The sequence below is a fragment of the Alosa alosa genome, chromosome 1 (assembly GCF_017589495.1).
Source record: "Alosa alosa isolate M-15738 ecotype Scorff River chromosome 1, AALO_Geno_1.1, whole genome shotgun sequence".
NCBI lineage: Eukaryota > Metazoa > Chordata > Actinopteri > Clupeiformes > Clupeidae > Alosa > Alosa alosa.
Genome location: NC_063189.1, coordinates 18,563,383 through 18,577,082, shown reverse-complemented (window position 1 = coordinate 18,577,082; position 13,700 = coordinate 18,563,383). Strand labels below are relative to the sequence as shown.

Sequence of the window (13,700 nt, the reverse complement as noted above, 5' to 3'; positions counted from 1 at the left end):
TCTGTGTCTGTGTCTGTGTCTGTGTCTGTGTCTGTGTCTGTGTCTGTGTCTGTGTCTGTGTCTGTGTCTGTGTCTGTGTCTGTGTCTGTGTCTGTGTCGCACCCAAACACATCCCACCGAGAAAATCAGAATGTGCTTTGAAACCATACAGGAAATGGGCTCGCAATAAATACCAGGATTTCAGTGAAGCATAGCACAAACCCCCTTCCTAGGTGTTTTCATGTTCTGGGTTTTTCTCTGCAATAGGCTACAGCTATTGTGACTGTTCTACGTGCACACATGAGTTTAAGTGAACGAATAAGAATGTGTGTGTCAGTGTGGGTTTGTGTCCTTACCAAGTTCCTGTCTGATAGTACTCAGTTCCCCTGCGAGATCTCTCTTATGCTTCAGGGCTTCCTCGCGCTGTAAACACACACAAGACATAGACACACAGGTTAACTCTTCTTTCAACCAAGTCATTACAAAGAACTGGTAATACAGGACATAAGGATCAATTTACATCTGAATGAAGGCGACAACCACAACATTGGGCCATTGTGATGAATATAAAATGATAATGCTACTAGAAACTATGTGGTGAGGGGGGAGGACCACAGGCAGGAGATTCTTGGCAGAGAACCCATCTTAACTTTGGTCTTTAACAATCCACCTGAACCCATCCAAATCAGCCAGCCATCAGCCTGCACTGTTTCTCTTAGAGCAGTGGTGTTTTCCAGGAAGATATGAGATTGTCTGTATATATATATATATAGTACTGTAAATCGATACAGACACACTGATATCAGTGTATTATGACTGTGAAATACAAAACATTAAATGCAAACTGGACCCAATCTTACCTTAGCGACCGTGTTTAACATACACAACTCAAAACAAGTTAGGGATATCTGGTTTCCAGGTGAAATTTAATGTTTCAGTACAGAAAAGTACTGAAACATTGAACTGTTGGACATGTGCATTCAAAAGTTTAGAGAAGGTCACATTAAGTTCACCTGTAAAGGATTTTAGGTTCATCCTGAAATTTCACCCGAAAGCCGAATATTCCTGACTTTTTGTGAGTAGTGTATGTTTTTGTATCCCCAAGTAATAATTTAGTAATTAAATGTATCCGATAATCAATGACTATTGACTCCTATCATACTGCTGTTGCCATATTGGAGGCAGCTCCATGACCTCAGACGATGAGATCACAGATAGTTACACTCCTGAACTGATCAAACACAGACAGAGACGTTCCTCTGTTCTCACCCACTCTTTCTTTCACAAACAAAGTCAAGGACACCCCCTCAAAGAGCCTAAAAGGGCCCTTGAGACAAACTAAACCTCCATAAACCACAACATAACCATTAACATAAACCACCACAGCTGGCTGACCAAAACAACAATATCGGCACACATTCGGGGCTTCTTTCATTTCCCCAGTCTATTGTTGTTTGGCTCCAAAGCCATGTGCCAGTTAGCTCCCACAACATGCTCTATTTCCCAAGCAAATTGGTAAGATCAACAAACAGGAGGAACAAATGGGAGAAACACTCACACCGCTTTTGTTTTCAACAGGTGTCAGTGAAGAGAGAAAAAACAACTAATCAAGCCCTCTATTACCACCGCCTTCACACTCACACACACACACACACACACACACACACACACACTTCAAACCCAATCTTCAACCCAAGCCAAATCAAAGGGAAACTAAAGTTTAAAACGAACCACCTTAGCCTTCTTCTTCCTGATGCAGGGAGGGTTCTTCAGGCAGGCTTTGCTGCCGGAGGAGCCCATGTTGATTCTCCCGCTGGCTCCTACAGAGTTGCCCCCTGGCCCACGACGTTACACCGACCGCTCCAACTGTCAGGAACTCTATGCAGCGCTCCACCTCCGTCAGCACCCTGCCCACTCTGCCACTTCCCCTCCCTCTCCCCCTTTCACACTCAATCACTCACTCTCTCTCTCTCTGCCCATACTCTGCACTCTCTTCATCAGGGAACTGGTCTGTCTGCTCACTAGAGTGTCAAACACAGCACAGAGTCCTATATTGAGGCCGTATTCACCCTAATAGAAGGGCAGGGAGAAGATGACAAGAAAGAGGAAGAGTCAAACTGTGGGAGGGGAGAGGAGGCTAAACACGGACTCTAATCTAATGAAAACATTCTCCAAAGAAAAAGAGGGAAAGGGTCTATACAAAAGGCATAGTTTGAAGGTCAATCAGAATTTGGTTTGATCAATGAGAACAGCACAGCGTACACAATGGACCTAGAGACAGCCTAGTCTTGCAGCGGGCCGTTCCCTCAGGTAGTAATGCCCACCAGTGTCTTTCCAGGTTGTCTGAGATCACTGTGAGTGAATGGGAATGTGCTGACCGGACCAGGACCCAGATTGGTTGCAGATGAAGGGAAGCAGCTGGACTGGAAGCACGCCAGATTAGCCTGAGACAGGACCTACTGGAAGCTGGTAAAGGCTGATTTCACAAACACCCTCACCCTGCAGGCACTGGTGAACTACAATAACAAAATGACGGCACTGGACACATTAGGAGCTACTGGATTGAGGCAGGTTATCTTGGCAAGATTGTAGAAGTTCCATTTTAAGTTTGGGTTCATTTCAAACCACACCACAAGAGCCCCAGCAGATAAGATACCACACAGGAATATCTAAGTATTTTCAGATTAAGAAGTTGGTATATGCAAGAAAGAGAAAGAGAAAGAGAAAGAGAGAGGAGAGTGAGAGAGAAAGAGAGAGAGAGAGCGAGAGAGAGAAAGAGAGAGAAAAAGAGAGAGAGAGAGAGAGCGAGAGAGAGAAAGAAAGAAAGGGAGGATTTGTTTGTGCATGCTTTGAAAGTCCTCAGGCCAAACTCAGAGAACTGTGCAGTCTCAAGAGAAGGATTATGTGGGTCTCCCAGCGTAGCACACTCTCTCTGTGTTGGCTTCTCCAACACTAAACACAACAGAGCTCATCTCAGTGCCCATGGGTATCTACTGAGACTGTTAACAATTACATTAAATTATGACACGGGGAAGACTTGTGTAATCCTTTCACGCATGCAAACAATGTACAGTGCAATGAAGCACCAGAACAACATGCAGAGCCTCAGGTCATAGTTAACCACACCCTAGTAGGCAAGACCTCTACATTGACAAAGAGAAAAACCACAGTTTAAATCATTCCTCAAAATGAACTGGAGTTTCTTGATGCAGGTATATGTTCTTGCTTATGTTCATAATACTTAAAGTCCACCACACACCATCACAACCAATAAAAAGAGGTAAAAATAATGTGGTATAATAAAGTAAAATAATGTGGTGCACGTCTATGTGGGGAGTTAATGCACTGCCTTGGGGGGCCACCAGCTCTTTCAGCAGCCAAACAGCTGGCAGGTGAGATGCACAGACACACCTCTGTCCTGGAGCCAAACTCTAGGCTTCACAAGGCAGCTGGAGCATTCCTTACCAATAACCCACCCCCTACACACATACACACACACACACACACAAACACACACACCACCCCTTACTCTCTTGACTGTCTGTCTGTTGGATTCCCTGTCTGTCTAAGAAGAGAGCACAATCACACCTGTCCTGGCGCAGTTGCACTGGCTACCTATAAAGCATGGAATAGACTTTTTGTTTTTGAAGCCCTCAATGGACTAGCTCATTGCCATCCCCTTTGCTATACAAATAAAGTGACTTGACTTGTCTGTCTATCTCAAATAACTGAGGCTTAGGATCAGGTCACAGTGATGCCGTTTTGCAATTCAAGACTTAAAATGAGGTGAGATAAACAGACTTTTGTTAGATGTTTGCCACTTTAAACAATGTGGTCCACAAGGAAACCCAACAAGAGATTTAGAAAGAAATGTGATAAAAAAAAAATCACAAGCCAAAAATGAGATATAAGATAAAGTTGGGAAAAAAAGATGCAGGCAACTTGTTTGACAGGGGAGTGAAGGGCCTAGATCCAGCTATCTTCACACACACGCGACACACACACACACACACACACACATACACACAGACACAGACACAGACACACAGACACACACACAGATAACCCACAGGTGTCTGGTCCCTTGCCTGCCAATGAATGTGTTAATCCTCAAATGGCAATTCAGGTAATTAGAGACCTGGGTGGGCTTTCATTATCAGAGGATGACCGACATGGCTGCTGCAATTGCACTTATTTGACTAATTTAGGAGAATTTAGTGGCTGCAAGAGCCTCCTCCTTGGGGTTGCCTGTTTTGACACATAACGGAAGAGAGTTATCGCCTAAAACCCCCACACATTTGTGCACACACGCACTGAATTTCCACCTCAGATATTCCCCATCAGGCAGGCCTGGGCCAAATAGTTAACCAGTCTGAGACTGTGGATAAGCATTCCAGAGATGTTTGGTTAAGCAGAGAACCTCCTCAATATGCTGGGTGATCTATAGTCCTCAGAGCACCATTTAGCTAACAAAGCCAAAGGCAAGACATTCCTGTTTCCCCCGTAGCCAATGGACCCACCAAGAGGAGAGAGACGTGCTTGCGGTGACTACCACTTTCACTGTGAACTCAATTTGTTCTCTCCCAAGTCAATTTACATTGAGACCATCTTATTCACAAACCGCAGGGCTGCATCCCCAGACATAGCCCTGAAGAGGGTGTGAAAACGGAGTTCTGCGCTGAATCCGCCGAAGACGAGACTTGAAGGCAGGAGGGAAACACAACAAGCCCACAACAATTCCAGGAATGTTCCCCCCACCAAGTGTGACTTTAAACAGAGGAATCCATAATGTTTCTGAAGAGGCAAAGCCTTCCCTGAATGGATTGTCAGGGCTGCAGTTCACCATCAGAGGATCACTTTTCATACCATACTGAGGAAGGGGAGGTAGCAGTGCACCCAGGAGGCTATTCACACCAGTCATGTGAAAGGGCATGCAATTAATGTTTAGCTCTGGTTCAACAAATTGTCTTTGGGAAAATGACAGGAGAAAATGGAGTCCTGAGTACTAGCTCCACGCCACGATCTAATGGCCCCTCGCTCCCTCCCTCACCCTTTCTCTCAGTCATTGAATCAGCCTTACAGTGTCAGTTGCCTGCTGGTCGGTGACAGGACTAAAGTAAAACGAGCAAATATTTGCAAGTTGACACAAAGACTGCGAGATTTACTCTGCAAATACTCCATGTCTGGGCACTATCCATATGGATAAACAGTAAGGTGCAGGAGCCACACCTAGATCTGGATAAGCCAATTCCATTGTACAAACATACAGGGATTTCTGCCATGTTGAGAATAAAATCCACAGCATTGAAAACAGGATCTTCATCCTACAGCTTTCTACTCTCCTAAACAGTGCTGAGTATACAGTAGGATAACAACTGAGGAGGGGTGCCGACTATTTACATGAGCAGAATGAATGAACACAATGATTTTCTGTTTTAACTTTTTTAAAAGTCCTTTGTTGAAGAATTGTGCATCACAATGTGTATATGTGCATATCCTTTGAAACATTATGTAACATTAAAAACTCAAATGGTGTTTTTACCTGCTAATACACGACTTTTCTGGTGATTGTTAATGTTGTATGTGAATGTTAATGTTGTATGGCTAGTACTTGTGCAAAGTATTACATGTTACTATGTGGTGTGTGTTTAGTTTAACACACAGATAACACATAAATATCTGTTTCTGTAAAGAGTACTGTACATGTCATGCATTACAGTAGGCAGATGCATTGGTCATGCATGACAATCTTGGTATGTAAACAATGCACTGTGATGCCCGCCAAATGTCATCTCTTTTGACTGGTGAAATGTAAAAACACATACAAACTAAACAAGCAATACTTGATGACATTATAGGACTGATATGTGAACAACAACTTCTGTATGTTAACCAGAAAATGAAAACCAGCCTGTAAATGCAGCCAAACAGCTCCTGCAGCATTATACAAACCCACAGAATGTTGTTTACATATTACAGACTGAACATTCCTACACCAGACACACACATATTGATGGAAGCCCGTGAAATACGACACCATATTAACCAGCACTTTGATAACTATTTTATGCTGAGAACACAAGGGTTACAGGAAAAAATACAGGAAGCATAAAAACGAATAAAACATTGATCAATTGAAGGTAGATGTCAGTCCTCACCTCGGCAAAGACGTGCTGGACCACCAGGGCGAGAGCCTCCAGGTGTCGGTTGCCGGACAGCAGGAGCTTGCGGAGCTGCTGGATGCACTGGCTCTTCCTCTCGCACTGCTGCCTGTAGTGGGCAATGCCCAGGGGCTTCTCCGCCGGCGCTGGGGGCTGCGGCAGCACGCTGGCCTGGGTCCCTGCTGCCCGCGGTGAGGCCACTGGAGCCGGGGGAGCCGCTGGAGAGGACCCGGGCGCCGGAGCTGGAGCTGACGCTGCCTGCTTGGGCTTGTTCTTGTCCACTGCAAGACAGCAATGTCCAACGTTCAGAGTGGCCACGACGTTTAGCATAGCGACCTTCCCTCCCCAATGCACACCAGCAGCTCACTATCCACACACTTAGCTGGGTGATACTTCACATATAAAGACACAAATACACAACTACAAACAACAAACATACACAAACAAACATACAAATAAACAGATAAACACAACACAGACACGCAGATGAAGTGCACACGCCCTGGCAGAGAAACCTCCAGAGCTTCCCTGAAACACAAATGGCCAAGATGCATTCTGGGATTGTTTCCTAATGAAGATGCATTGTACAGTAAGATGGAAGGGTGGGGGTGGGGGGTACATTTACAGTGCATTACCGCTGCATCTAATATGCCTGGCAATAAGGACCCCAAGAGAGGCTTTCCTGTCCATGCTGACAGAAAATATGATGTCTTGAAGCACAGGAAGTCTGTCAGAAGCTGTGCTACAAATAAACTGGAGCTGAAACTAGACCAGATCACTCAAAGTCTGTATTATCCTGCCATGGCTTATTCACAGTTCGGGTCTGCTAAGATAATAGTCACTTCCAGAGGCTGATGAACCGAAACCTGATTTGGGTTTTTGAGGCATTATGCAAAAAAATATTATAATGTTTCTATAATGTAATGTGTAATCCAAACAAACGTGCGCACATAGGTATAGTAGGTGCTGGGTGATCTGACTGACTCTGATCTAGACTGATCTGAGAGCTTAAGGCTCGAAACGTCACTTATGGTGTAACTCTAACAAACAAAGAGAAGGGGAGCTTGCGTGCGGATATTCCTTCCTATTTTTATAATGTAATGTGTAAAAGTTCTTGTCATTTCCCTTACTGTGTCTAACATGACACAGGGTGCACGCTAAGGGCTTTCACCCTCCCACTGCACTGCACCATTCAGATAACAAGGTGTGGGGGACAGGGTATGTTTTCCCAGAGGGGAGGCTTTCTCACATTCTCTAACAACAATCAGGTGTCAGAACAACTTTTGTCATAGAAGTGGCAAACTGTTATCACCTGTCCTGCACAGCAAGAGATGCACAAGACACTTACGTGGGCCCAAAACTACGTGCCTCATGAAAAATAGTATATGAGGATTAAAGAATTGAAACAAGGCCCCAGCTGTGGCGCAACTGGCTGGGGCACCTGCACTATATGCCGGCAACCCGGGTTCGATTCCCGCCCTGTGGTCCTTTCCGGATCCCACCCCTGCTCTCTCTCCCATTCACTTCCTGTCACTCTCCACTGTCCTATCATTAACTCATTGAGTGCCAAAAACGTAATATTACGTTTTTAGCTTTTTTTTTAAATTACGAAACTAGACACTCTAACACACCTTATTTGTGATTTTGGGAACTCTGTGATTAATGGAAATGAAATATATGACGATCAAAAACTCGACGTTATCATAACTCGGTTGCCGCTTTGGGTCGAATCAGTGACGCATGCACGTCAGGTCAAAACCAGGCCATTTTCGTGGGTCTATCACTAGGTGGCAGTCTCGCCAGGTCTCGCTGATCACTTCCCGGAAAGTTTACACAAGTAAGTAACAGGCAACACTTCATATTTCATGAAGGACGTTATATCTCCATTTTTAGAAAAAAACAGCGATGAAAACTAGCCGCTGTTATGCTTGGGATTTCTCAGGAACAGAGGCGTGTAGAAATACACGGTTTGCACCCACCGAGAGCTTAAAGTCTCACCTTTTAAACGAGCCATTGTATGTGTTCACAGAATATGCTGTGGCTGTACAAAAATCATCAACAATGGTCTAGATTGCTGGCACTCTAGGACAAAGCTCCCGAAAACAGCTTGGCATTCAAGGAGTTAAAGGCATAAAAAGCCCAAAAAAATATACTTTAAAAAAAAAAAAAAAAGAATTGAAACAAAGATTAGCTAAAATACATGTCATGTTAGTATCTTTGATGTGTTTTATTTGCATGTTCATGTCCTTCAACAGTTCAGAGCGCAGAGGGGCATTTGTATTTTTAGATTGCCCTCTGCTGGCGGCTTTCTGGTCATCATCCAATCACCACAGCCTCTCGCCATGTACACACAACACTCCATTTATACATAGCTACCTCACTGGAGCCTGTTGCTAGGGAGATCAACTCGACTCGGACACCACCATCTCGGCAGAACAGGAAGATGCCTCAGCTGAGGCATGTACACAACACAGGACAGCCATCCATCACGGACACATTGTCACACATGTCTAATACCTCACCAAGCGTCGTCACACACAGGCTATGTATGTGGATTATAGACACACCAATGTGCAGAAGCATATGAGAAAAGTATCAGTGTGCCATGTGGACTCAAAGTTAATGATGTAATCACCCTTTTTCATGCGGATTAATTAAAGGCATCCATCACCACAGCTATATAAAATATGGCACTGCCAAGTGAGCATACAAACACTATAGTGCCCAACATTTATTTGCTCCTCCCTCTTCCTCTCTATCTCTCTGTCCCTCTGTCAAGTTCTCTCTCTCTCCCTCTCTCTCTCCCTCTCTATCTCACACACACACAAACACACTTTCCTCTTGACGCCCTTTCATTTGATCATTCTGATGTCTACGCCAGTGTCTCCGACTGCAGTGATCAGCATGTTCCCCCCCAGCAACTAATTTAATATCAATAATCATATCAATTCACACTCATTTAAAAGAACATATGTGCAGTAGTTTTCTATTCCCATTACTTCATCTAGCCCAAACGTTGAACTCCATTTGGAAGAAATATGAGTGTGTGAGTATGCACGTATGTTCACCCTCAGGATGGGCTCATTTTATGGCCACTCTTGAGTGGAGTCTGACAGGAACATAGAAATAAAAACCGTCACTAAACCTAAACGACGCCGGTGAATAATTTACACACACACCGCATGTACTGTATACCATTCGTCTTGAATAATTTAAGAACAGCCATTTGAAAACATAACGCCTTTATTCTCCCACAGCAGGTTGCCAGATAAAGCCGCTAAATCCCTCGGCTGAGCTCTAAGCAGGGCCAATTCTGCACCAATTAAACAGGGCGATGAGGCTGCATTTCCATCAGTCGCCCCTTTCGCCAGCGGCTATTGTGCTGTCGCTGCCTGACTCTGTGCCCTCGCCTCAAAACATGGCTGACCGCAGCCTCCCATAACAGTACTACTGCGATCGCCATGAGGACAGCCAGGCCCCAGAGAGGAGAGCTGTCCACATGGGTGATGATGATGGTTACGTGGTGATGATGAAGGCCTCTGTGGACTGACCCACAGGAGAGGACAACAGTGTATGATTCAAGATGGCGGACGTAAGTGGCAGAGCAGATGCCAGTGTTGCTGCCATTCTGTTTGCTCCTTCTGAAAGTGCGCACCAAAGATTCTAGAGCGGAGCTCTGTTCTAGAATCTTTGGTGTGCACTGCTTTTTTTGCTGTAGCGGAGTGGTGGTGGTGGGCTGTGCAGTAAGGGGGCAGTGAGAATAGAGTGGGCAGCTAGGGGCAGCGCTGACACTTTGAACATCAAATCCCTGTAGTCAAGCAGACCGTTTGTTTGATGGCAACGTAAACTTGTCTAAGCCATCATGTCATAGCACGTCGGATGTTCTGGGGGTGGATATTATTCTGGCAAATGAAGGGTTGAGAGGAAGAGAAGGAATGAGGGAGGGAGAGAGAGAGAGAGAGAGAAAGAGAGGGAGAGAGAGAGAGAAAAAGAGAGGGAGAGGGAGAGAGAGACAGGGAAAGACCGAGAAGCTCTACTGGTGGTGAGCTGAGCTTGGGTTAGGGTGTAATTAGCTCTCCGAGAGATAATGACCTGGAGAACAACAGGAGACGCTGGACTACTCAACTCCCACACATGGCAGGAACAGAGGTACAACACACACACACACACACACACACACACACTTTTTCTCTCTGCTTCCATGAGCATGCCCTGGCTGGGTGTCCTGTGCCAGCACGCCACAGTGCTGGGGACTCCTTTCATCTCACTCAGAGCACGCCACTTTAGGGCTCCCCTCTCATGGGCCACACATCAAACCGCCCAGATCAATAAACAGACAGGCCCATGCAGGCAGCTGTGGCCAACCGCTCAAAGCGCCATTTACAAAAACAAATAAACAAATGGTGCAGAACGGAGATTGGGGCGGTAAACAATAACATCCTGGAAAATGAGGCTAGGTGCGCTACCCCCACTCCTCGCCCACATCAACACGACTTCCCTGCGGCGCCCCACACTGGAACGTCTCATCCCATTACAGGCAATTAGTGCCAAAAAAAATCCAGCTCAGTCACTGACTAAACGCTACACCCCCAATCATGGTCACGCCACTGGAGGCAAAGCAAAGAAAGCTCCCTTATCAACCGTTCCCACAGTTCAAATGAAGGCCAAGAGGCGCTTGCTCTTATGGCTGCATAGACTAGCGCACGGCAGCAGCTCATGTGGGGTCTGGGTCACACTACATGGATGCCTGGCTCGATAAGATCACTATGGATAAAACATGACTGAATCAGCTTCAGTGTCAAATATGCTGAGGTCAGCAGCATGACACAGGCCAGAAGTGCTTTTTTCAATCCAGGCAGTTTGTGTGACCAGTACTGGCAGTGCTCCAAGTGTGAGGGGGGGGGGGGGCAAAGGCTTTTCCTGAAGCCCATGGCACTGAATGAGGCTTTGAAACTGCCTCGCGGTCTCACCGCACACAACAGGACAGTTAGGAACGTTTTGAGGAGAAGGACATGTCGGAACAGGGCTTGTTGATCTGTGAGATCTGTGTTGGCATACAGTGCAGCGGTGTGTGTGGACGTAACAGTGATGCGTTGGTGTGTGTGTGTGTGTGATGACAGAGTGGGATGGAGTGGACTGGACCAGTGTGCGTTACCCAGCTGAAGCTGATTGGGGACGCAGAGAGCCTGAGCCCAGTCTGGCTGCTGTGAGAGGCGGCTACCTCCATGGCCTGTAATACAAAACACCAGGGACGTCATTACAGAGGAGCCAGCCGGCCACACCACACACGAGGCAGCGTGCCACAGCGCCACACGGCTAGCCCACTATTACAGGGTCTGGAGGAGAGGGGAGGGGAGGGGAGGGGAGGGTGGCGGAGCAAACAAGGGTCTCTCTGGGGAGGGAGCAAGAGGGGGGCTGGGTGGTGGTGGTGGGGGAGGGGGGGTATTTGTGTCTTGGCAGAAACATGTAAAGACAGACCGGGTGGAAAATGTGAGCGCATACACTCTAAACCACGCACACGCACATCCACACACACACACATATACACACACACATGCGCACACATGTCACCCCCTGGCCCACACCCCCACCACTGAAATTCCTCCTGTGTGTGTGCCTCTATGCCATGCACCAGTGCTCTCTCATCACGTCTGAAAACAGCACCACACTTCCCATTATGACATCCTCTCATCACATCCTGCTGGCCCTCTGGGTCTCCCTTACACAACAGCCCATTCAGGCTCCGAAAAGCTACTGCATCTGCGAGATTCAGGATGGCCAATACTACTGAAGTGCATTCACATTTACTATACAAGACCATACACGAGAAGATGTCTTCTGAGTGATGTAAAGAAAAGACATGTAGGGAAAGCATAACCAGTGTGGAATCTTTAAAAAGATGGTCTTTGATGGACAGACAGGAAGTAAGCAGCGAGAGAGAGAGAGAGAGAGAGAGAGAGAGAGAGAGAGAGAGATGGCAAAGAGGACTACAGACGTTCATCAGAAAAAGAGGACTCTCCCGGTCTGGCGCTCACTGGACAATGCATTACAAAGAGACCCACTTCTGAGGGAGATTAACACAGGATTAAAGAGAGGGTCGGCTGAGCTATCACCTCACACTCCAGAGAACAGGAGAGGGGGAGAGAGGGAGAGAAAGAGCAAGAGAGAGAGTGAAAGAGGGAAAGTGAGTGCAAATGAGATGCAGTACACCTTGAGAGTGCTATGAGAGTGCTATGAGAGTGCTTTGTACCTATGGATGTTACCTAAATAGCCTCAAGATATGCATATTCATGTATCCAAACATCTTTGTTCATCTTCCCCTGTGTTGCCCCCTGTTATCTTTAATTTGAGTCAATATCCCTCTTTTTCTGTACACCACACTTTCATCCAATAAGTGGCTTGATTTTTTAATTGGAAAATAAATAAATCGAGAGAGAGAGAGAGAGAGACAAAGAGAGAGAGAGAGAGAGAGAGAGAGAGAGAGAGAGAGAGAGAGAGAGACAGATAGAGATAGAGATGAGAATTGACGAGACACAGGTTGAACAGCACAGTCTAATAACTCACACACACCTCAGCATTGTGCCTGAAGATGGGTCCGCTGCGATGCGGTGTTAATCTGCACAGGGGATTAGAGGGGCGAGGCCCGGCACCTCTGGCAGATTAATCTCAAATTCAGGAGATGAAGAGTGTGAGAGGGACGGCATTTACAATCCTAGCATAGGAGCACCCAGGCCCAACCACACTAGGTGCACAGAGAAGAGTTTCAGAGGCATGGTGGCAATGGGCATCCAAACATGTGAGAGGATTTCCGTGAGGCTTTATCAAAGCTATGGATGAAGTATTTAGGAACAGGGTATTTACTGAGAGACAGTTTTTTTTTTTCAGTAAGGTTGATCAGATTTGGATAAACACGACCCAACAGAAGCAGAAAAACAGATCTTTCATGTAGGATGGACGCAGCCTGAGCATCCAGGCGTTTCCTCTGTGCGTTTACAGGCCTGGGCCAGCTTGTGCTCTGTAGCCCTGTTTGAGAAGACGGCATTGTGTGGTGGGCGTTCCCCCACCTATCTGCAGAGCTGGCACACACCTGACGTCAGCGTGGGGGTCATAAACCACAGCAGGATCAATGCGCCTTCACAGCTAATGATACCATTACATCCTCCCACACGACAGTCGCCATGGTAACACATATATGGAGATATAACGGCTGCTGGATGATGTGTGTGAATGTGACTGGATGAAACGCCGTGTGGCTCGTGTGGGCCCGGCTATATGACAAGGCGCGATGAGATTTCTAAAGTGTGGGTTTACCCATGGAGGTGCCCAATGAAAAATATGAATTCACTTTCTCTGCAAGTATAGGAGTCTTCCATTTTAAAACTGCTTATCCATCCTCTGTTCAGTGCACAGCACAGGACATTTAAAATATCCTTAGAACACCACAATGGACAATCAGAGAATTCACTTCATCACTTACGTAAATAAAAATGACATCCAATTTTTCAAAAGACTTAATAAAGTTGGACATTCAGATAAGGAGCTATGTGGAATTAACCAGCA

The 13,700-nt window shown here is 46.1% G+C and overlaps 1 protein-coding gene across 4 annotated transcripts in view; it reads right to left on the bottom strand.

The window, feature by feature from the left end:
• The window catches only part of mtus1b (microtubule associated tumor suppressor 1b), a 60,591-nt gene that overhangs the window by 9,873 nt on the left and 37,018 nt on the right, over nucleotides 1-13,700 (bottom strand). For all 4 annotated transcript variants that reach the window (XM_048244520.1, XM_048244512.1, XM_048244496.1 and 1 more), the window contains exons 7-8: nucleotides 6,138-6,421; nucleotides 336-402 (exon numbers count right to left, since the gene is read on the bottom strand). In XM_048244520.1, coding sequence (XP_048100477.1) covers nucleotides 336-402; nucleotides 6,138-6,421 — 351 coding nt within the window. The remainder of the gene's footprint in view (nucleotides 1-335; nucleotides 403-6,137; nucleotides 6,422-13,700) is intronic.